The sequence below is a fragment of the Papio anubis genome, chromosome 1, assembly GCF_008728515.1.
Source record: "Papio anubis isolate 15944 chromosome 1, Panubis1.0, whole genome shotgun sequence".
Taxonomy (NCBI): domain Eukaryota; kingdom Metazoa; phylum Chordata; class Mammalia; order Primates; family Cercopithecidae; genus Papio; species Papio anubis.
Genome location: NC_044976.1, coordinates 63,217,088 through 63,242,238, shown reverse-complemented (window position 1 = coordinate 63,242,238; position 25,151 = coordinate 63,217,088). Strand labels below are relative to the sequence as shown.

At 43.9% G+C, this 25,151-nt stretch overlaps 1 protein-coding gene across 9 annotated transcripts in view; it reads left to right on the top strand.

The window, feature by feature from the left end:
- Nucleotides 1-25,151, top strand: part of JAK1 (Janus kinase 1) — a 237,341-nt gene that overhangs the window by 192,325 nt on the left and 19,865 nt on the right. For 7 of the 9 annotated variants that reach the window (XM_021942491.2, XM_021942485.2, XM_021942487.2 and 4 more), the window contains 8 exons: nucleotides 631-754; nucleotides 5,194-5,347; nucleotides 9,244-9,407; nucleotides 11,517-11,859; nucleotides 13,747-13,932; nucleotides 18,014-18,171; nucleotides 20,498-20,621; nucleotides 22,615-22,804. In XM_021942491.2, coding sequence (XP_021798183.1) covers nucleotides 631-754; nucleotides 5,194-5,347; nucleotides 9,244-9,407; nucleotides 11,517-11,859; nucleotides 13,747-13,932; nucleotides 18,014-18,171; nucleotides 20,498-20,621; nucleotides 22,615-22,804 — 1,443 coding nt within the window. The remainder of the gene's footprint in view (nucleotides 1-630; nucleotides 755-5,193; nucleotides 5,348-9,243; nucleotides 9,408-11,516; nucleotides 11,860-13,746; nucleotides 13,933-18,013; nucleotides 18,172-20,497; nucleotides 20,622-22,614; nucleotides 22,805-25,151) is intronic. The other 2 variants (XM_021942496.2, XM_031669526.1) reach the window with 1 other exon arrangement.

Genomic DNA, 25,151 nt, shown 5'->3' with positions numbered 1-25,151 from the left:
TAAATAAAAAATATTTGTGATAATCATACAGAGTACTTAAGAAGTATATTTATTATTAATGGTAATAGATTTTAATCACTGACAAAAATCACTTTGGTTATTATTTATTCTAATATGCATTTTGCATACTACTGCCAGGAATTTGTTTGCATGTTTGATATATAATCACAGTGTGTTAGAATTGTTTAAATGCTTTCTGTAGGAAACAGATGGAAGATTTCCCCAACTCCCAGAGTGTTTCTGATTAGCAAAGTGCACATCAGGCACTTTGAACCTCTGTGAACCTCTCAGATAGGGGGTTTTTTAAAGCTGGATTTGATAAGACACTGCCACAGATACCTGTAATGAAAAATGTCATCAGAGTTTTATTTTTAAATGATCTAAATTTGGTTTGCCAGGAGCTATAGGGCATATTTCTGGGGAGTCATAGTTCTTGATGATTATGATCAAAACAGCCTGACTGAACCTGGTTGGAAATCTGTTTGCCCTAAGAGGATACGAGTGACCCAGATTCTTTGTGAATTCCTTATCTTTGAGAGAGTTCCTTATCTTTGCATACATTGGGTTTAGAAACAGATGGCCAAATGTATCTGTCTTAATTTTCTGATGTGGTTTTTTACTTTTCCTCAGGTATCTCTCCTCTTTGTCACAACCTCTTTGCCCTATATGATGAGAACACCAAGCTCTGGTATGCTCCAAATCGCACCATCACCGTTGATGACAAGATGTCCCTCCGACTCCACTACCGGATGAGGTATGGGAAGTGCTGACCTGGTACCTGCCTGGCTCCCTCTGCACTGAGGGACAGTGGTCAGCCTGGGGCCCTGAGTCACTTACCAAGAAGTGTTGTAGTCATTTTTGTAATTTGTAACTTTTGTATTTGCTTGATATGAGAAAGGACTTCTTCAGTATTTGGAATATAATTCAAGATGAGTTTGATCACCTTCCTCTGCCACATTTTAGAAAAGAAATCTTGATAATGCAGAGGATATTTTGAATAGAATTAGTGTCCTGCAGCAGAGATTTTCAAATGGGTAATCATAGTTATGAATTTAATTTAGTGGATTCACAGTTATGAATTCAATTTAATTTAGTGAATTTAAGAAAAAGAAACAGGGGAAAATAGATAATATCAGCATATATACGTAATATATTATTTAAACTTTTGAGATATGTTTTTTATATATACACATATATATGTATGTATGTATGTATTATATATAAAGGTCATGATATAAAATATTTTTCTTACTAAAAGTTGAAACTGAAAAGCTTGAGAAACATTGCCTGAAGTGTTAACTAGAAATTCTAGGTTGGTCTTGCTCCCTGGAAGTGGATGTTTTGACTACTCCTAGAGGATTTTTGGCTGTGGAGCTGTAATTTTTCTTCTGATGGGCACCTGCCTTTTCTCCCATATTTCAGACTTTGTGAAATGTCACAGTATATCCCAAGGTGACACAGTCAGTACTTCAATAGCTGCAGTCTCCTGAGTTTGTAAACAAATTTGCAGTAACTAGAATGGAAAATATATTAGTTAGATACTTGCTGAGCAGAAGTTAACATGTGTGTTTAGCAGCGGAGATTATACATAGGTGGATCCTTTTTGAAACACAGGTTAACTTACATAGGTATTAAATCAGTAGATTAGCTCAGATGCTAATAGAATGCAGGGATTTGCTAGAAAAACCCTCTGAAATCTCAGGCTCTTCACAGTATCACAGCTGTTATTTTTGGGAGAATTTGGCGGAGTTATCACCATTACAAAATGACTGGGATGTTTTTCTCAGTGGACACTGAACCAGATCTAATTTTCTTTGATAATTATCCTAGAGCCGACTTTTTCCTGTTTTTTTCTGTACTTAACCAAAGTCTCATCTGGAGAGGAAAGCTGTGTGCCGTGGAGATTTCAGGTCCCAGCTGAGCCTTCTGGCTATTGGCTTTGTTTTTCCACATGTAATCTTGCTTTTTGTGGCCTGAGGATTGACTGTGTGATCAGCATGAAATGGGTTATTGCAGTTTGAAGTCTGCAGGGGATAAGTCACTGGGTTCTAATTCTCTGCCTCTAGGTTTCTGCACTCAGCTCAGAGTCTAGAATGGTAACTTTTAGTACTTAGAAAAGACCTAAGTTACCTAATTCAACTCTCATTTTTTTTTCAGTGGAAAAACTAATACCCAGAAAAGGGAAGAGAGTTAACTCAAAAATTTACATGTAATGAATTGTCTTAGTAGCTTTACCATTCTCTGTGAGGCATTAGTCTTGGTTGTCTGAATGCCTGGCTATTAAAGGCCGTCTTTACTGTTCCCTCTTTCTATTAGCTGCCTGGAAGTGCAGAGTTGCTTCACTTTTAGCACCTTGACTCTGTACCTGACATTGTGCTTCAACAGGATATTGCTTTGTTACCACAGGCTCTTTGAACTTGAAAAAAAAAAATACTACCCTAAGCTTAAACATTTGCCTGATGACAAACTACAAAAATTTTGAAACCTCATAATCTCACCACTAAAGGAGGTGTAAATGAAAATAAATGTTGGTGATTATTTCAGTGGAATACCAGCTCTACTTTGGGAAATATTCTTGTATTTCAATTATCATTTTCTGTTTTTAGATAATGCTTTTGACAATTGTTGTTTTATAATATATCTTAGCGTAAGACAACATTCTGTATTCATTTTCAAAAAGTATTTTCTTACTTTTTTAAACAATTGAATTTCACTGTCCCTCAAAAAATTTTGTAGAAGTGTGAAGAGAATTCTTTGTGTATAATATCTGCATATAAACTTAAAATAGGCAATTATCTGTACATAATTTTTTCAAAAACTTGCAATGCATATCTCTGATTGATGTCTGTTTGTCTTCCTTCTTTGTTCCTCCACATCATTCTGAAAAATAATATAGGCAGGTATCATTCTATATTTATTAATGTCATTAAAATTTTTTTTCCATTGGCATGCTATAGTATCTGGAATTTTTGTGTACCAGGTTTGATGAACACCTTGATAATTAATTTTAAAAAGGTGTGTGGAATGTCTGTCTTCAGTGTGTCTTTAAGCTTGGCCTTATGGGTGATAAGGAGGGTACTGATCCTGGTAGTCACAGATTTAAAGTTTTGTTAATATTTTTGACATCTTATTAAGGAGAAAGCTGTCGGCCTTATTTTAGACTCCCTGATCTTCTGTTTACCTTTAGCCTTTGTTCTAGTGGAAAAGCTACACATTATGTTTGGTCTCCTCAGCCTGGTGCTGTCTGAATATCTGACCTAAAGGGTTCCAAGCCAAAGATGGTCCCACAGGGCTCTCAGCAGCCTGGAAGAATATCCTTGTTCAGACCAGATTGAAGATTGTGTTCTGCCCAGAGGGAGTTTGTTGGGCCCTCATCTCTACCAGGTCCAAGGACTCTCTCACAGAGACTCAGTAGGATGTGGAAGAAGAAGGCCGTGGCTCGGTCAGCTCAGGGAACATCTGCCTTTTTCCCCTTCTGTCACCTCCCCTGGCAGTGGAGGGCGACCTGTCTCTCTCCTTGGGCACCTTGCCGGAGACTCTCATTTGTCCAAGGACAACTTATTCTTTAAGCACAATGCCCACAGCACACACTTGTTAGGGGCCCATAAAATGCCTAATTTCACTTAAAATCAGAAAACATAGGTGAGAAATATAATTTGTAATATTTCTTATGGAGGAAGGGAAAAGTGTTTAGGGCCTATGAAAGTCACAGTGTAGTCCTGCTTATGACACGTGCCCCATTATGGGTTGCTGGATAGTTGCTGCTGGACCTGACCAATTGTTCCCAGAGACAGGAACTCACGGAGTGCGAGAAACATGCCTGAGAGCCCTCTGTATCCCGGTCCCTAACTCGGGGCCTGGCTTGTTTTAGGCTCTGCAAACATAGCACAGTGACAGATGTTGAAGTGTAGCAGCAGCTTTTCACAGGGAAAGAGGGAGTTGTATTTATTGCTTCTCTATGACATGGTTCTTTTCTCATTAGTTCATGTGCAAGTCAAGGGAAAGAGACCTAGGTACCAGCTGAGTCTATAGCCTAGAGATGGCCTGGGCTGGCTTGGCTCAGTCACTTCCCTTAGTCACTTCCACACATTCCAGAACTCATTGTGTTTTTCTTACAGGTGACAGAGGAAGTTATATATGGAGGATAGGGTTAGACGCACCAACCCCCTGTGCAATTGACAATCCATATATAACTTTGACTCTCCAAAACATAGCTACTAATAATAGCCCACTGTTGACTGGAAGCCTTACCAATAACATAAACAGTTAACACACAAATAGACTAGTAACCTGTATATATTTTATGTATTCATAATGTACCTTTTTCTGAAATTTAAAACAATATTTCTATGCCACACAGTTCATCAGTTAGTTTTTTTAAACTGTTGCAAACCTCCAGAAAAAATTTTCAACATATTTATTGAAAAAAAATCTGTGTATGAGTGGACTTCTGTGGTTCAAACCCATGCTGTTCAACAGTCAACTGTAGTAGCTAAGAGAACAGGCTTTTGTAGTTTTAGGTCACCTAGCCTCTTGGACTCTCAGTTTTCCTCATCTGTAAAATGAATGAAACCTACCTTGTAGAGTTGCTGTGAGGATTAAATAGCATAATATATATATAAAGTGCTTGTTAACTTGTTTCATGATGCTTGTGGTAATGTTTGGGCAGCTCTCTTTTAAACCCTATTCATCATGTAAAACACACCATCAGTTTAATAGCAGCAATCTGGGAAGTAGGAAACACTGCCATGTAAGCTGTATATCTTGATTGTGTGATGAAACTGAATTTCAGGAATGTTAAAATGTCAATCGAATTGGTCTTGGATTCGAGGTAGAATGGGCTTAGCAGTGCGGCTGATAGTAAGCATGCAGGGGAGCTGTGGCCAGCACGGAGTTCCAGTCAGCAGGTGTTTCCCTATTCTGGAAGCATAGTGAGAAGTCAGAGGAGCTGTCTTTGTGATCTTCGGGAAGTCACTTTTGCTCCCCGAGTCATAGAAGAGGTGCTGACGGGACACTTCTCACACAGTGCTAGTAAGAAAGAAAGACATGGTGAGGGCTGCAAGGGGCAGGGTTGTCTGCCTGCTTCTCAGGACACTTTAGCCTCTGGCACTGACCACTGTTGGTGAGCCAGGTCGCCCTGCCCACATCTGGGTCCCCTTTGCCACAATTGGCATTCATTTTCCTGCCTTCCAGGTTCTATTTCACCAATTGGCATGGAACCAACGACAATGAGCAGTCAGTGTGGCGTCATTCTCCAAAGAAGCAGAAAAATGGCTACGAGAAAAAAAAGGTTCCAGATGCAACCCCTCTCCTTGATGCCAGCTCACTGGAGTATCTGTTTGCTCAGGTAGGAAGTTTGGGCCCAGGAGAAGCTGGAGTTTGTGGGGTGGGAGAGGCATTGTAGAGCTCAGACCCCCTGGTGCAGCTGAACTTGGTGGTGCTAGGGTGCTTTATGGCCTGTTCTGGGTAAGTTCTTGCCACACCTGGAGTTGCCCCAAGTGAGGAGACAAAAGGCAGCATTTCAGCATTCCAAGAGGCTGGTTATCCAGCTTGTGGGCTTTCGGGCTTCTCTTCTTTCTTACTCCTTTCTTGTTCCCCACCTCCTACCATTTTATTTTTCATTCCTATTAATAGCCTTGTGTGCAGAGGTCAGAGGGAAGCTCTACTTGAAAGAAGATGTAATTCAACAGGGCTGAAGAAGGCACTTCTCAGCAGCCGTAGGAATGTTTGGGGAGGAAGGAGATGGCCACTCTGTCACTGGTGGTAGGGTAGAAAGATTACACGCTAGAAAAAAAACAGAAGAGAAGGTAGAATCACCTGAAATTACATTTACTCTGAGATTACTAAGATTTTTGGTAGTATGCTTCCTGATTTTAACACGCAGATTTAGATACTATGTAGAGTTTGAAAATATTTTATGGTTTATTTTGTTTTATAAACTGCTTTTTTATTCATCTGATTTTTTTATTGTTTGTCCTTCAAATGTCAATTAAAATATTGATCTTCGTTGTTTTCATGACTTTGTAACAATTCATTTATTCAACAAATACTGGATGTCTGTGTACTGTTTGCCTCAGACACTTGTACCTGCTAAGGTGCTAGAGATGTTGGAGTGAACAAGGCAGACATGGCCTCTGCATGCATCAGATGTACATCAAGTTAGAAAACAAGCAAATAAAATGATACATAGATAATACATAAGCAATTATGGAAAGTACTGTGAAGGCAGAAGCTTGTGATAGAGAATATGGAGAAGGGGGGTTGAATGGGAAGACCTAATTTAAATCATATGATCAGAGAAGGTCTCTCTAAGGAGGTAACATTTATAATGAATCCTGAAGAATAAAAAGGAATCTGTAATTCTAAGAGAGGGGTGAGGGAGTATTTCTTCCATTTAGGGTGTCTCAGCAGCAGCACTACTGACCTTTTGGACCGGATGATTCTTTGCTGTGATGACCTGCCCTGTGCATTGTAGCGTATTTACCAGCACCCCTGCCCTCCACCCAGTAGATACCAGTAGCACTCTCTCCTTAGCGTGATGACCAAAAGTGTCTTCAATATTGCCGAGTCTCCCATCAGCCTCAGTTGAAAAGATCTGATGTAGAGGGAACAGAATGGGGGAAGGAACTGAGGGCCAGTAGAGCTGCGAGGAGAGGCCATGTGGCTGCAGACCAGAGGAGGGTGATGGGGAACGAGGCTGGAGAGGCAGGTGGGGGCAGATCGCATACACAGAGCCTTGTAGGAGCTGGCAAGGGGTTATGCTTTAATCCTGAGTGTGGTAGGAAGCCATTTGGAAGGCTTCATTTTATGTATGTTTCAAGTCAATGATGATTCTTGTTATATGTGGAAAGTAGATTGTGCTGGGTCTAAGAGTACACTTCAAACATACAAGCTGAGAGTCTGCAGCAATGATCCTGGGAGAGAAAATGCTGGTTTGGCCTAGTGTAGCAACAGTGGCAGTGGAGAAAAATGAGTAGATTTGCCTTTCATCTTGAAGATAGAATTGGTAGGATTTGCTGTTGAGTTGGATGTGGAAGCTGAGAGAATTTGTGGAATCAAAGATGATGACTAGGTTTCTGTTTTGGGTGATGTCAGATGGATAATGGAGTCATTCTCCACACAGAGAAAGTCTTGGGGGAAGAGGGTGGGGAAAGGGCAGAAATCAGGAGTCCTTTTTCAGAGATGCCTGTGAAACATACAAGTGGAGATTTCAGTTAGGAAATTGAGTAATGAGGCTGGAGTCCAGAGGAAAAGCTGTCATTTATTTAACTTAGTCACCCGTTCCTGAACATTTTCTGTTTTTCTCATTTTCCCTATTATGCTATTACTTTATAGTCTGTTGTGAACAACTGCATATGTAGGTGTTCCTGTACATGTTCTTTTTATTCATTCCTTAGAGTATACCATTATGTGTGAGATCACACACGTATCAGTGTATCTGTGTCAGAGTTACGTCCCACTATAGGGCTTTAGTTACTAATTGTGCATTATCTCCATTCCGTCTATGCCTTAGAACTGCCATAGAGACAACAGAGAAAGGGAACAGTGCACAGCCCCAGGGAGATACTGTGTGGGAAAAAAAGAAAATGAACTGGCCATTTTCAGATTGGTCTTTTTGGATTCAGCTTCCCAGTTTTGTGTATCCATAGCTAAGATTTATTCTTTACCTTTCCCGGGAATAGAGGTGTAAAGGAAGAGTGTGTCATACTTCAAGAATAAGCGTGGCATTAGATCTGACCTTTTGGAGGCTCAGGAATAAGTGACTTGAGGTAGCTTTACAGTGAATGTTTACAAAAAACCACAGCCCAAGAAGACAGTTTCAGGTTTTGCTTTGCTCTTCACACATTACTGGCATAGATCATTGTTCCTCAGAAGTTTTTGGAATGTCAGTGACCTTTCCTCACTTGAGAGAAACAAGATATCCCATGGTGAAAAGAAGAGAAACTGGAGCAGTGGGAGCTCTCCATCCAAAAACCATTAATCTGAAGTTCTTCAGGGAAAGAGAGTATCTCATGTATGCAGGAACATTTCTCCCAGGCTTTGTGCCTGCCTTGCTGCAAGCTGGAGAAAGGCTGAAGAGTTCATACTTTAGCGTTCTATGTACTTTAAGTCAGTTTTTGAAGACTGAGTGTAGCTGTAGTATGGCATTGAACAGAGGTCCTGGTCAGTTTTAGATTTAATCCCAGCCTACCACTTGCCGAGTCCTGAGCCCCCAGGGTACTCGGTTCTTCTACTCAACTTGGGATTTTGTAACTACCTGACATTAGGTATTCCTATTCATTTATTCTTTTCTTTATTCTTAGCGTAGGATCTCCAGGAGATCAGGAACGTGGTTTAGTTTATTGCTGTATCCCCAGCACCTAGAGTAACATCTAGCCCATAATTAGTTCTCAGTAATTACCAAATGAAGGAGTGACTGAATAGGGGCTGTTTACCATTTTGTGCCTTAGATTCCTCATCTGTTGGAGGTGATGATGTTAACATCCACCTCTTAAGATGTTATGAGGACTAAATAAGGGAACCAAGCACTGTCTGGCAGCACTGAGGCTGGGTTTAATCAGTGGGAGCTGGCACTGGAATTATCGTTTTCACTCTATACGAAGCTGGGCTGGGCACTGCTGGTTAGCCTCGTTTTATTTTTTGTGTTTAAAGTTCGCGTTAGTTCTTAGAATGCTGTGCACCTGTATCAGTGAGGGGGTATGTTTTGGTGATACATTTCACTATGGGAAACTCGAACGGTAGATGTGGGAAAATGTACACATGGTGATGATGTACTGTGGAATGTTCCCCTTTCTTTAGAGCTACACCAGAATGGAGGGGAGAGCCCGGTCAACCCTGTACACCCAGCTCCTAGACAAGGCCATCTCAGCACGTTTGTGGAATTAATGCATGATCAGACCTCAGCCCAGTGTCACCTTCCCTTGCTCTGGCGCAGTCCAGGCCTAGTACGCAGTGTTTGTCAGCATCACTTCTATGGTGAAGGGACTTCATATGTCTGTACTGTTCCCCAGCACCTGGCATGGTGCTCAGTCAATGTTTGTTAAATGAATGAGCGTGGGAGGACATCTCCTGAGCCCCTTTACACCCAACTCTGTTGAAAAGAGCTCTGATGCTAGAGAAACTGTCAGTCTGATTCGTCTTGTTGCTGTGCTGCATTTCTAGGCAGCACCTCCCTGTGTGGGGAGCCTTCCTCTCAAGATCAATAACGGGTGGGCTCTCGTGGTTTCTCCCCTTTGCTCCTAGGGACAGTATGATTTGGTGAAATGCCTGGCTCCCATTCGAGACCCCAAGACCGAGCAGGATGGGCATGATATTGAAAACGAGTGTCTGGGGATGGCTGTCCTGGCCATCTCACACTATGCCATGATGAAGAAGATGCAGTTGCCAGAACTGCCCAAGGACATCAGGTAAAGCTTCCCGCTGGCCGAAGTGTTGTGAAGATGGTGATGTTTCTACATGTTCTTACACATTTCACCTTAATTACTGCCAGGGTTTGGCTGACCCTTGCTCTCTGTGAAACCCAGATCTTACTTAGAATGTTGACTACATACACGTAGAATAATTATAATTGTGTCTTGATTTTGGATGTTGGCTGCTAATCTCAGAAATTTGTGCTTGGGTGAAATTTCTGGGCTGAGGATGCCAATAAAATTAGTGACTGCCAGGCCTTCTCCATCCCCTCCTTGTCCATGGTGGACACTGCCTTCTATCACTGCATTTTTTCCTTTTGTTTTGGACCCATCTTAAAAATCCTTCTCAATACGGTTCTAGAAGCAGCTACTACCATCCCCAGCCTGAACTCAATGCGTTGTAGAAGTTCACTACAGAGCTGTTAATTCTAATGTGAGAATTGATCAACTACTATTAAATTTCTCAAGGAAACTGCATTTACTTAAAAGTATCATTTGAGATCAAGTCTCTGTGAAGGAATATTTAAATTCTGTCCACCTGTGACATCAGTTAGCTTTTTTTTCACCAACGGGTTATTAGGATTGTCATAAATGAAGACAGTCTCATTTTCAAGAAGGGATTTCGTAGCTGCATTGTTTGTGATAGGCAGTGTGCGTCTTCTCATAAGGTTGCTGCTTGTTTCTCCTTGGCTTGACCAGAGAGTCTAGAGCAGATCACAGCTTGCTCCTCAGTGATGCAGGGATTGAGTCGATACATGCTCAACTGCTGCTTTCTCTTTTTTCTGTGGCCTTCACTTTGGGCACTTTGTCTTTATTTTTTCATAAGCTGAGTTGAAAAATGACAGTTCTTCTCTAATTCTCTTTATTATATTACATTAATCTAAAAGAAAAATCACAACATTTGTTGAGGATAAATCCCAAACTTCACAATTTTCCACTGTTCTGAAGCCACTCCATGCAGCAGGGATGACCTGGGGCCAGGTGCTGTCTCAGTCCTGGAAGTAACAAGCAGACCAGTCTCCATATTTGTTTGGCCCCCAGTGGACTTGTTCTTTGTTTCATGGGCACTCAACGTTCTTCTCAACATTGACTCCTGTTCTAGCAGTATATCAGCTTTCTTAGATTCTGTTTGTTGTAGATGCTCGCCCACTAGCACCTGGATAGGTAACTAATCTTTCAGCTTACCTGTTGATCTTTTAAATAGTATATCTGATTCATAGTCACAGGGCGAACACTAAGTCTTTTGTATTAATTAGCATTAGTTTGTCTGTGTCTGTCTGTCTGTCTCTGTCTGTCTGTCTCTCTCTCTCTTTTTTTTTTTTTTTTTTTGGAGACGGAGGTTTGCTCTTGTTGCCCAGGCTGAAGTGCAATGGCGTGATCTTGGCTCACTGCAACCTCCGCCTCCCAGGTTCAAGTGATTCTCCTGCCTCCTGAGTAGCTGGGATTACAGGCATGTGCCACCATACCCAGCTACTTTTGTATTTTTAGTAGAGACGGGGTTTCTTCATGTTGGTCAGGCTGGTCTCTCACTCCCAACTTCAAGTGATCCACTCGCCGTAGCCTCCCAAAGTGCTGGGATTACAGGCATGAGCCACCGTGCCCAGCCTGTCTTTCTCATTTTTAAAATAAAAAATGTGATTTGTTTAGAAAAGTTATAAATCAGACATGCAAATAGAACATACAAAGCATCTCTCATCACACGAAGAGATAATTGCTCCTAACACCTTGCAGACCGTTTTCTAATCGATGCTCAATCCTAATAACAGTGTGTAGATATGAGTACTAATGTGCACAAGAATGGTGAAGCTAGCAAGCAAAAATGTAGATGCCCTGCCTTGGTGACCCAGAAAATTGGGCAATACCTGTAGCAATTCCCGTTTCAGTGAAATCTGTGGAGCATGTACTTTTCTTTTCTTTCCCAGTTTCTATTCACCTCCATCTCCTTACGGTGGTCATCTTCAGTGCTTACTCCATCTAACGTCCTCTGGGAGTAGATCTCCCTTTCCCATTTGGCAACATGTGGATTCATGGACTTAGATTTGTTTTTCAACTATTTTCTCCTAACCTGTACATGAAAAAGAGATGTACTTTTCTACTCTCTTTTAGCTACAAGCGATATATTCCAGAAACATTGAATAAGTCCATCAGACAGAGGAACCTTCTCACCAGGATGCGGATAAATAATGTTTTCAAGGATTTCCTAAAGGAATTTAACAACAAGACCATTTGTGACAGCAGCGTGTCCACGCATGACCTGAAGGTGAAATACTTGGCTACCTTGGAAACTTTGACAAAACATTATGGCGCTGAAATATTTGAGACTTCCATGTTGCTGATTTCATCAGAAAATGAGATGAATTGGTTTCATTCGAATGACAGTGGAAACGTTCTGTACTATGAAGTGATGGTGACTGGGAATCTTGGAATCCAGTGGAGGCATAAACCAAATGTAAGTGGCTGTTGGCAGTCGATCAAAGAGAAGATTCCCATGTCACATAGCGTATGCTGTTTATCCTGCTGGAGTCATCTGTCTGCATGTCCGTCACTCCCATAGGCTGAGTTTATTTAGGAGACCATGTATCATTCATCTTTTATTTCATCCCTTAGCACAAGGTCTAAATAAGTATTTATTGAGTTATGTAGGGAAATATAACAACATGTATAATATGTAGTAGTATAATAACAGCAGATAGTTCCTGAGTGTTTACCATGTGCCAAGTTCTTTTCTAAGCATTTTACAGGTATTAACTCATTTATTTCTAAAAATAAAAAAACCTTTCAGGGAAGTATTGCTATTATCTCCATTTTACAGATGAATACAAAGAGGCACAGAGAAATTAAATTTGCCCGAGGTTATGACTAATAAGCATTTGTGCCAAGAATTGAAGTTAGGCCTCTGGCTCCATGAAATTGACTAATTGATTTTGCTTTATGGAAGCTTCTTTATGAGATATTTATTGGATGAAGAAATAGAGCAGAGTGGCTTAAGAGCATGGGTTTTAGACCCATGTAGACGTGGTTTGGATCCTAGCTTCATGACTTATATGACCTTAGGAGAGTTATTTCACCTTTATCAGCAGCTAGAAATTATTCATCTGTTAAATGGAGGTACTGTCTAACTTATAAGGTTGTGAAGAAACTAAATGACATTTATCACAAAGCCTGGCAATATAATAAATGTTGAATAAATTATAGCTGTTACAATTATTATTACTGTAATTAATAATATTAAAGTAAATGTGGGTGGGTGCAGTGGCTTACACCTGTAACCCCAGCACTTTGGGAGGCTGAGGCAGGCAGATCACTTGAGCCCAGGAGTTCGAGCCCAGCCTGGGCAACATGGCCTAACTTTATCTTTACAAAATATACAAAAATTAGCAGGATGTGGTGGCACATGCCTGTGGTCCTAGCTACTTGGGGGGCTGAGTTGGAAGGATCACCTGAGCCTGGGAGGTCAAGGCTACAGTGAGCCATGACCGTGCCACTGCACTCCAGCCTGGGTGACAGCAAGATACTGTCTCAAAAAATTAAATAAATAAAATATGAGACTCATTTTCTCCTCCTGTTTTATTCTCATGCTAAAACAATAATGCCTGATACTTACTGAGGGCTTTCTATATAGTAGGTTCTATATACTATGTTCGTTAGCACTTGTCTAATCTCAGAGAACCCTGTGAAGATGTAAGCTCTCTATTTCATGAATAGGGAAAACGAGGCTCAAAGAGATGAGGTAACTAGTTAAGTAATTGGCAGAGTTAAGTAATTAACCTAGATTTCTGGTCTCCAGGGCTCATGCAACACAAAATATTTTCCCTTGTGCAGATATATATTATTCAGTGTGTAGATTATTTCAAGCATGAAATGCATATCTTCTCTTGAAAATCCCGACTCGAGTGCTGTTCTAAAGTCAAGACGATTGGTGAGAGAAGGAGAAAGCTCATGTTCAGCCCAGTGGTAATTGGGAAGAGTATGTTATCTGTCTGTGTCAAAGCATGTATAGTAGTCTGGAAGTGAGGAGACCTGAATGTAGATGCATGTCTAGTGAGCAGTGATTTCCCTTTCTGAGTTTCCATGCACATTGTGTATTATATAGTTTAGACAATGTGCTCATTAAGGTGTCTTCCAGATGTGAAAGCCCAGGATTCCCGGATACAACCCAGTTCTTTGGTCCTAAGCCTGCGGGTGCCAACTCCCCCAGTCCTTCTGCAAGTCCAGACGAGCTGGCTTTCTCCTCCTTGGGCCTAGGCCCTGCAGAGGTTTGCCAGCAGCATTGACCTTTTACCAACAGAAAAAGAAAAAAGCAACTTAACTCTGTCCCTTTCATGTATCTTATCAGGTTGTTTCTGTTGAAAAGGAAAAAAATAAACTGAAGCGGAAAAAACTGGAAAATAAACACAAGAAGGATGAGGAGAAAAACAAGATCCGGGAAGAGTGGAACAATTTTTCTTACTTCCCTGAAATCACTCACATTGTAATAAAGGAGTCTGTGGTCAGCATTAACAAGCAGGACAACAAGAAAATGGTAAGTTTGTCCCAGAAGCTCTTAAGTTTGGATCTGGTGATGAGAGGGAGAATTGCTGAGTTCCGTTCTGTAGCACATGATTTTCAAAGTTCCTGTCCTAAAGAGAAAATAGGATTTTCTTATTGAAGCCAAAAAGTTCCTATTACCAAGGCATTATCAGTGTTTTAAAGTTACACCGATACATTCCAGTGCCTTTCTTTGGTCTCAGAAATGTGAATCCGACTTAGGATTTGCTTCCCTCCCAAATATACCTCAGCATCAATATTTAATTCACAAAGCTAGTGGATTTGAAGGAAAAGAAAACCAGCGAATGTCAGTGTTTCCTCCCAAGGGCTCCGGCACGGCCTCTCTGCTGAGCTGAAGTGCAAAGCAGGAAGCCCTGCGTTGCCCTCAAGCGAGCCTCGGCCACAGTGGCAGTCATCGATGTGGTGTCAGGCACACCCCAGTGACTCTCGGACAGAGGAAGGGGTGTTTAATCTCACTTCCTCTTTTTTGGTATCACTTGAGGACATAATCTAAACAAGCAGGAAGTGGGAACTCTGCCAAAATAAACCTGTTTGTGTCAGGGGAAGTCACAGCCAACAGCATGCAGAGAGAGCGGCTGGTGAGACAGTGAGCACTCTTCAGGTGAGTGGAACCAACACCAGGAAAGGCCACATTCTGCCAAAATGTGGCAGATACCGTGTCACAAGGATAACGCTCAGTGCTGAGGAAGAGCCTGATGATACGGTTTAGGGCAGACAGTCACTCTCTTGTATTCAGAATAACTTGTCTTTCTGGTATAACCTTTTGGAAAACAGTTTGGCAACCTGTTAACAGCCTTGAAAATATTTATATATCCCTCTGTTCAGGAATCTAGAGAACGAATCTATCTTCCAGAAACGATGTGAGAGGCAGGTTGTAGTTTATGAATAAGAATGTTCATTCCACTAGTATTTAAAGTGTCAAAATTCTGAAAATAACTTAAATATACAATAATAGGAGAATAGGAAAATAAATCACAATTTGCCTGAGTAGCAGAACATTAGGTAGTCAGATTGCTGAATTTTTTAATGACCTGGAAAAAAGGGTCAGGGAAAAAAGCAGGATACAAAACTTTACCTATAGAATGGGACCAATTTTGTTCAAAATACCAATAGGTATCCTTGTGTATACACATGCTGTTAGAAAAATAATCAAATATTAACAGCTACTTATTTATGGTGGCATTATGAATGGTTTTAACTTTCTTATTCTCCCCTCCTTTTTTTTTTAAACAAAAAACATACATTAATTTTATTAGAAAAATATAGTAAAAACAAAGTGAAGAGAGAAGTAGAAGAGCTCAGATGGACGTTAGTAGAAAGGTGCGAAATGGAGCGAGAAAATAAGCGCTGTTTATGGAGCACATCCTGGATATTAGGCCCCATGTTATATGCTGCATCCTGGATAATAGGCCCCGTGTTATATGCTGCATCCTGGATATTAGGGTACCCGTGTTATATGCTGCATCCTGGATATTAGGCCCCGTGTTATATGCTGTGCCTGTGTCTTGTCTGTCTTAGTCCTTATGAGAACCTTAGAGGACCGAGCATCAGCTCTACTTTGAAATGAGGAATCTGAGACTAATCAAGAGACATGGGATCTTGCACAGGGTCACTTAGGGAGAAAGTGGCAGGCACTTGCCCAGCTCTGTCTGGTGTCTGCCTGTGCATTTTGCCTGTGTTGCTTTGGTTTCTAAGGCATTATCATCCCCCAGAGACCCTGAAGGGAGTGAGGGAGAGGCTGACATGTCCGTGATCTGGCTCTTCAACATGATGCATGCTTGGTGCACGTTTTATGAGCCTGCCCCATCCTGTCCTGTCCTGACTGACACAGTCAAGTCTAGCACCAACGCAAGTTGGTGCACCCATCATGTAAGTCAGAGCTCACCCTGGCCACATGGGCCAGTGACTCTATGCCAGGCTACAGTGCTGTGGAGGGAGCAGGAGGACGTCAGGAAGAAAGAAATACTTGATACCTCCATTAGTTGGTTTTTCTTTACCACGCTAGCCCTTACTATTGTCAGACACTTCCTATTCTGAGCACTTCACAAATATCACCTCTTTTAATTTTCATGTCAACCCTATGAGTGGGTATGTTAGGGGGAAACTGAGGCACCAAAGAGGTTAAGTAACCTGTCCAAGGTCAGACAGCTGTTAGGTTAAAATATTTGAAATTACCAATATTTGACCATTTTGACCTATAAAAATGATGATTCCATATGCATAACCCTACTAGCAGGTGGCGAGGCTGCGATTTGAACCCAGAGCAGCTGGCTCTGGAGCCTGAGCTGAGGGTTGACCACTGCTCCATGCTGCCTGTTTAGAATCTCATGCCCTCATTGTCCCTTCCCAGCCGTGGGATTTCCAAGCCCTTTAATCAGGCAGTACTTTGAAGAAACCCTGATACCAGCATGTTGTCAAGTCAGACCTTGATGTATCAGTCACTTCTCTCTGCATCTCCTTGGCATCCCCATTTCTGTTTAGACTCCTGCTCTCAGGAAACGTAAGTGCAGATGTGGTCTTGCTTATCATGTGGCTGGGTGAGGGGCTGCCCAGGCCAGCCTACCCCTTGTTCCAGAGCATCTTGAATTTGCTCTTCAGGGATATCCACAGGTGGGTGCCTGGTCACACCCGCAAGGCAGCGTGCTCAGTGTTGTTTCGTTCCTAAGGCACCATTCCTGTGGTGACCCTGCCCTCTCCAGGCCTCCTTGCTCGTAGCCCCAGGCATGCTTCCTTCGCCATCACAGCTGCACTAGGCCCCTGACCTCTCTCCTGCCGAGTGGCTTGTCCCCCCTGCTCCTTTTTCCCTTCACTGTCCTCTCGTGTCTATCAGCTGCCTCTCCTTTCTACAGGCTATGAAAGTCATTTTGCTCTTTTTTAAAGCCTCAGATGCTTTTTAATGTTTTTTGTGAGTCAAAGCTCCAAATCACGGCTTTTGCATACCTTCCCTTGCCGGGAAACGTTCTTGATTGACCTCATAGTTCCTGTTAAATGGGCAGTCTCTCCAGGGATCAGTGATCAAGACAAAAGTACCCCTTATCTACAACACAGGTGTCTTTCACAACACCTCCCTTGATGGAAAGCCCCTCCCTCCTTCTCCACAGGTGCCTTTGCCCCTTCCCACTCTGAGTAAGACGCGCTGCTCCCTCCAGCTCTCAGAGCTCCCTAGGCTTAATCTAGCAACCTCTTCACTGGGCCTGGGATTATTCCTAGATTAAAATCCAGGAGTTTCACCTTATAGAGCAGGTCTGCTATGAGATGAACCACACTGCCTCTGTTTCTTTTCTCCCAAGCAGGAATAATGCTGATTCAGCCAGTCACTGTTTAGTGCCAAGATCAGGGTGCATGCTCTGCCCCTTCCCACCTCTACTTTTATGCCTCTGCCACCTTGATTCAGGCTTCCTCTTCTCCCGTCTGGACCCGGGGGACAGCTTCTCTGCATGTCTCCCTGCCTGCCACAGCCTCCCCCACCACGTCACCCGCAACACACACACACACACGTGCACGCATACACTAACCTCATCTGATAGTTTGAGATAATAGATGGGAAAATGTGTTGAACAGTGAAAGTCCTATGTAAATGCAAGGGAGACTGGGCGCAGTGGCTCACGGCTATAATCCCAGCACTTTGGGAGACCAAGGTGGGAGATCACTCGAGGTCGGGAGTTCAAGACCAGTCTGGTCAACGTGGTGAAACCCCGTATCTACTAAAAATACAGAAGTTAGCCAGGCGTGGTGGCAGGTGCCTGTAATTCCAGCTACTTGGGAGGCTGAGGCAGAAAAATCGCTTGGACCCAGGAGGCGGAGGTTGCAGTGAGCCAAGATCTTGCCACTGCACTCCAGCCTGGGTGACAGAGTGAAACCCCATCTTAAAAATAAATAAATAAATAAATAAATGCATGCATGCAAGGGGTATATTTAGTATTGATGAAAAGGTTTTCCCTTTGAGGTTCCCACTGGGTTATAAAAATCTTCTCACCATGTACCTCCCTATAGAGTCAGCTGCTTAAGCTGATAGAGACATGATGTAACCATGGGGATTTCTTCTCTCTCAATAGGAACTGAAGCTCTCTTCCCATGAGGAGGCCTTGTCCTTTGTGTCACTGGTAGATGGCTACTTCCGGCTCACTGCAGACGCCCATCATTACCTCTGCACCGACGTGGCCCCCCCGTTGATCGTCCACAACATACAGAATGGCTGTCATGGTCCAATCTGGTTGGTCCTAGAACCTTTTCTATTGCCTTTGGTGTGCAGAGAGCCCATGTTTTAGTGACGGGGCATGTCATCATTGTTTAGGTCAGGCCAGTTGACTATGCTGCCTGGTACTTGTTGGCTGTCCTCCTTTCCTCCCTGCTGTCCAAGCTCTGGTCAGGCCTTCCTGTAATCTCCTACCATCCTTTTTGCAGCAGCCCCTCAACGCTACTTCTTTATGTGGATCTCTTCTCATAGTTTAACCCTCTCACCTCTTCATAGCTGATCAAGAAGTACTACCCTTTGTGATTTCTTGCTGTGTCAAACAATGCGGGCAATTGAAGAACACAGCTGAGCATGCTGCCATGTGCCTATAGTTTCAGCTCCTTGAGAGACTGAGGTGGGAGGATCACTTGAGCTCAGGAGTTCCATTCTAGCCTGGGCAACATAGCAAGATCCCATCTCTAAAATATATAAAAGAAGAAAAAGAAAGATCATATGAAGATCTCAGCATGAGACAGTATAGTAAATGGAATTGTCAGTCAGCTTGTCCCAAGGTGCCAGGTGAACAGTGGGGACCGTGAGGGTGATACAGCCTTAAGGCCAGAAGGGCTGTGTGGGATGTCTTGTCCCACCTGCATCTCAGAACTGGCAGCCTGTGCTCAAATACCTCTGGTGATGGGCAATGTATGAGGCAGCCCATGGATTCGAGCTCTGACTGTGAGAGATGTACATACCTTTCTGATATGGAGCTGTAGTTGACTTCTCTGTAACTTCTGTCTACTCACTTGAATTCTGCCTTTTGAGACAACAGGGATTCTGTTGACTTTCTCTTACATATGACAGCCCTTCAGGCAAAGGAAAACAGCCAGCTGCTGTGTTTCTTCTGAGCCTCTCTTTTCAGACCACAGAATATCTGGGGAAGCATCTCTTCTGCCACCTTCCACATGATGTGCTTCTCACCTTTTTCCCTCTTCCGGCTACCTTGTGGACAGGTAGCTTAGTAGTCACATGGCCCTGGCCTTGAGAGGCTCACAGACTCATAGGGAAACACACACAAAGAATGGCAGAGCAAGGGGTTGTGCATTCGAAAAGCGTCTTCTGCCAATGTCCCAGCCATGGTTGTGCTTCAGGGCCCAGGCACTCGCTCTTCCCTTGGCCCAGAATGCCCTTCCTCCAGAATCTGCACAGCCTCCACTTCCTTCAGGTGCTAGTCAGATATCACCTTATCCGTGAAGTCTTCCTTGACCACCTTATATAAAATCATACCTCTTTCCCTTCTCCATCCATGTTGGCTGCTGCACTCTGCCTTATTTTCCTTCAGTAGCAGTCGTTACCTCCTGAGATACTGTGTTTATTTACATAACATAACATTTGTTCCTGGTCTGACTACCCTCACCTCCTAGAATATGAGCTTCCCAAAGGCTGGGGCTGCATTGCTCTCTGCTTTCTTAACACACACAGGGCTTGGCACATTGTAGGCCCTCAGTGAGTATTCGTTGAATGAATGGATATTTCATGTTTGATGGGATGCTGACATTCATTGCCTAAGGAGCCTGCTTAGAGTAGGTGGCATTCATATCTGGTTAAAACAAAGAATCAATGACGGCTTGCCAGGCCTTAATGCGGGGAAAGGGTACCCAGATGAGAGGTCAGCACATGCAAAGGCATGGCGCAGTTAGAAGGTACGTAATGTCCCTGCCTCTGGAAACACATGAACCATGGCAGCCCTCTCTCACCAGTACTTAGCAAGCAGCACTCACCAGGTGCTAGTAACCTCATGCAGGGATGTATTCAGCCAGTGTTCACTGCCCTCTACATGCCAGGACTCACTGGTCCTGGGGATACAAAGAAGTGTAAGACAGGTCTGTTCCTACTGACATCTGTCCAATCCTCACTGATGTATTCACTCAGTGTGAGCCCATGGGGATACAACAATAAACAACACGGCCTCCAGTTCCCACCCCCATGAGGTCTGTGCTCCCGCTGGGCTGGCTGGGGGTGGAGGGGAGGCATGGCAGCTCCTCATCACCAGCCTCCAGAGAGGCTCTTCTGTCTCGAGCTGGAGACGATGTCTGTGGGGAATGTGGGGAACGTGGGGACAAGCAGGGCTCACTGCCTTGGGCAGGAGGCTGAATCCTCTTCTCAACCTTGGCGACTTCATCAGTCCTGAGGCCACTCGGTATTTCCACTATGCTCGTGGATGGCATCAGAGGGGATTTTAGGATCCTGGGCAGATAGTGTGATGGGGCTGTTAACACTTGAGGCAGCTCAGGAGAGTGGGTAGCCCAGGGGTTCACTGTGCTGTTTGGTGTGAGCTCTTTTTCCCTTTGCCTACTTCTCCCTCTAGTACAGAATACGCCATCAATAAATTGCGGCAAGAAGGAAGCGAGGAGGGGATGTACGTGCTGAGGTGGAGCTGCACCGACTTTGACAACATCCTCATGACCGTCACCTGCTTTGAGAAGTCTGAGGTCAGTCAGGACACTGGCTTGGACCAGGCCATACAGCCATGAGGTGTCCAGTGTAGCCTGGTTCAGGAGCTGCTGCAGACAGAACCACCCTTTGCAGGGTGGAATTGAAAAGCCTCGGTCTCTGAGGAGATCCCTGGGAGGTCAGGCAAGGGCCCCTGCTCTCAAAAGGAGACCGCTCCCCAGCAGCCAGACCCCTACATCCTTCCCCTGTAGGGCCCTTTCCTTCTTCCTTCATGGGACCCATGGTGGGGGTCCCCCATGGCTCTGGAAGATGGAACATGACCAGAAAACCAATTCAAACCCAACACTTAGAAAGTATAGTGTCGTTATTTAGAGTGGTTTATTTAGACTCAGTGCCAACATCATCTCAGACCCAGAGCTATGCCTGTCTACAGCATTCACTGGTACAAACCAGCACCCAAATGCCACTTCATCCACATGGCCTAACACAGTTTTTTCCAAATGGTAGCTTCAGACACTTTAACAAATTGCCCCCTCATCTTAGAACAATTAATAGAGATGTCTTTTAGTGATTGAAGCATAGCTGAAGCTGGGGATGATGTGAGACACATTCTGATGGCTAAGATATTCGCCAGAATTACTGACTTCCCCTCACTAGACCACAAATGCCTTTGTTATCATGTAATTTAAAAAAATACAAAGTGGAATATTTTAAAAGACAGTGAGTTTTACAAAATACTTACATCAATACACTTTAATCAGTACTGATTAGGCTCCACATGCATGGGGAGACCTGGGACATGGAGGGGCCTTTGGCACGGAGGGCAGACGCAGGAAGGACAAGCTCACTGGTGAACCCCTGGGGCTGAACTCAGTCAAGAATGGGAGGAGGAAAGGGCGGAAGGAAGCAGCGCTGCCAAGTGTCCTGGATGAGGCAATGCAGGGACACCACCACCTGCCCAGGCTCTTCCCGAACAGCTGGGCCTCGGGGCTCCATGGCTCAGAGCTTGTCAGGCTCGTTGCCTTTCCAGGATGCTTGCCGTCTATTCATCAGTCATTGGAGGAAGCTTAATGTGTTTACGATGGAGGAATGCATGAGACAGCCCAGCCCCCTCCTGAAGTGGAATTGGCCTGTACAGTACCAAGAGTGTCCATGAGTCCCTAACAATGTCGCATCACCCAGGGAAAACAGCAGTCATAGGAATGATTACTCCCACCACTCACTGTGGCCCACCAGACCCTGTGCCAAGCATTGTACCTACTTGTGCTTGTTTAAGCCTTGTAATAGCCATATTAGGTAGGTACAGTTGAAGTACCTACCTAATCCCATTGTACTAATCCCATTGTACAGTTGAAGTAACTGAGATTTTGAATATCGTCTCCTAGTTTACACCTTAAGTAAGTCTTTCTGGCCCTCATTTTTTACCACTAAAATAGTTTAGTTTGTACAAAAAGAGTCCATGAAGGAAAACTGCTTATACCTCCTATCTGGCACCACAGTGTCCCAGACCTGGGTCAGACACTGAACACCAGCTCCCAGTGTGGTTCTTCTCAAGTAGAGACATGGCCTGGCAGGGCTCAGTTTGAGGCGGTTCCTTGAGAAATTTTGCCATCATAATGATATACCTCATACATAATATTTGCTGGACTTTATAAAGTGCTTACTAAGTTTTTCAAAACACCACGTTATATAAGTGTAGCAACAATCCTATGAGGTTGCATTTTCATGAACTTTATCTTACAGGTGAAAAACCAAGTGACGCTTTTGTAGAAATAGCTACTGTGTCTGCTATAGTATTAACTCCCTTTTATCAATGCCTTCTCCTGGACCTTGTTTTATTATTTAGTTGTTGGTTGGATTATTTATTGATAATAAACCTTATTTTTGACTAATTTTAGATTTACAGAAATGTTACAGAGATGGTGCAAAATTTCTCCGTACTCTTCATGCAGCTTCCCCTAATGTTAATGTCTTATATATCCACGCCTGACCCCATTTTAAACATTTAATTTCTGGTCATTTTCTGAATAGCAGGGGCAGGGTGCCCAGAAGCAGTTCAAGAACTTTCAGATCGAGGTGCAGAAGGGCCGCTACAGCCTGCATGGTTCGGACCGCAGCTTCCCCAGCTTGGGAGACCTCATGAGCCACCTCAAGAAGCAGATCCTGCGCACGGATAACATCAGCTTCATGTTGAAACGCTGCTGCCAGCCCAAGCCCCGAGGTTCGTCTCCCCATGCCAGAGCCAAGCTATATCCCATCAGTAATGTGCTGAGACTCAGATCGACCAAAACACGCTGGCTGGCTTAAACCAAGTGGACCCTCCCCACAGTTTCTAGGTGTTCTTTATTGAGTTTTATTACACTTCTGTGCCCAACTCACATCCAGTCCCTTGAGTGTGAGCATTGTCTATGGAAGAGGCATATACCTTTCTCAGCATCTCATTAGGCTGCAGAAAGAGGCATGCTCAGCATTAGTAAGCAGAAAATAACTTCTTTCTTCCTTAAGATAAAATGCCTTGAGAGGTCTCCTGTCACTGGTTTATTTATCTGAGAGAGACTCCTGGTACATCTTTTGTGGGCCAAGAACTATATCAGATGCAAACAATCAGAAATGTGTAAGGCCCAGTCCCTGCTCTCTGGGGGTTTCCAGTCTAATGCCAGTGTTACAGGTGAATGAGGCCACTGCAGTTTGTGATGGGTGTTTTAACCGACATAGATATCATACCCTGGAGTCAAACAGAAAAGGATGATCAAAATCCCTGAGTTCCATAGCACAGGGGGCTGCATAGAGGAGGCAGTCTTGAACTGAGTGTGGGAGGATGAGTGGGAGGTTGCCAGTGCGGTCAGGGCATCGCAGCATGTGCAAACAGAGGCACAGGTGGGGGCTACCATGAAGGTGAAGGTGGAAAGGAGGGGCAGGTGAGGCTGAGTTTAGGGTGTGGGGGCCTTGGGTGCTGTGCCATGGAGCTGGGTCTTTATCCTGCAGGCCATGGGGGCCAGGGAGGATCAGGGAGTGAAATGAATCCAAGGGGTGAGCCACTCAGCTGTTCCTTGTTAAGCCTCTTGAACGTGTCACTGATGTTCTGCAGGTGGATTTGTCTCTTAGAATGTGAGGACTGGGAAGACACGTAGAGGTCACACAGTCAACTGTCTTATTTTACAGATGAGAAACTTGAGGCCCAGAAGAGCGAAGTGGGTCTCATCAAAGGTCAGCATCAAAGAGGGGCTTGAGGGCCAGGCCTAACCCGCGTGCCCTAGCTCTTGAGAACTGTTGATTTTGCTGTCCTCACCTCAAGATGCTGCCCTGCACACGTCAGGTTCTTCCCTTAGAAGGAGGAAGGCCTCAGAGAAGGAGCAGCACAGTTGCCACTGAGGCCCCATGAGTGTCAGAGGAAGACCCTCTGAGGAGTCTTTATCTGGGACACATCTTGTTCTTACAAGCGAACGTGTCTATGAACCCACACACCACCAGGGGTGGGCAGAGGAAGCAGCACCAGGATAGAAAGGGACCTGGGTTCTTGATGTTTGAATCAGTTTTTGGTCTCAGCAAGGGGCTCGTCACTGAACTTGGTGAAAGAGGAAGGACTTGTGTTCTTGATCAGATAGGGTTTCCTGCCAGGCTCAGAGAATAACTGCAGCCTTTGTTTTCATGCTTGAGGATTTTCCGCAAAGGTAAAAACACATCTGCCACTTGACTGTGAGACCTCAGAGTGAGTTCAAACCTTAAAGCCCAACAGCCCTGTTTATTCACAACAACACACTGGAACGAACCCCAGTTGAGGCTCCTGAAACTCAGTGCTGAATGTGTTTCCTGTTGCCTTTCCCACCTGACCGTGGGCTCTTAAGACAGGACCTGAGTCTCACTCACCTCTCTGTGGGCTTGTGGGGAGGAGAGGAGAGTGCCCAGCACGGAATCAGCGTGAATAATGCCTGTCAGGTGAACCAGGTAGCAGGAGCTGCTGGATGGCGAGTGCCTACTATGGCCCAGGCAGTTTGTGTGCCTACCTTGTTTATTTCATCTACACAGTAGCTTTTCGTAGATATTACAAACGTGATGAAATTGAGACTTAAGACATGGTAAGTGACTTGCTCAAGGCCATGTAGCTAGTAGTATAGGTAGTAGGAATAATAGTAGCAATAATTAATAAGAACGGTTCCTATCATGTGAGCAGGGCTTACAATTTGCCAGGCATTGTTTGGAGATCTTTCATGTTGTAAGTCATTTAGTCCTCACAATAACCCAGAATGTATTGTTATCCCAATTATACATACCCAAGATCACTTAGGTAGAGGATGAGTGGGGATTTGGACTAGCCATCAGCCTAGGACTTTAGAGCAAGGACCAGTTCTGACCTTGGGAGAGTAAGAATAAGGCCTGTGTGTGAGGCTTCCTTAGATAGGTCCCCCAGAGCTCTCTCTCTTCCTTCTGCCATCTGTAAATTAGAGAAGTGGTGAAATCGTGAAGATTAGACATGAGAATGTTGTGTTGGGTTCTTCAGCTCCTCTGCCCTCCTAACCACGGGGTTTTGATAGCCAGACCCTGATCTGGGTTTCTCACTTGAAAATGCA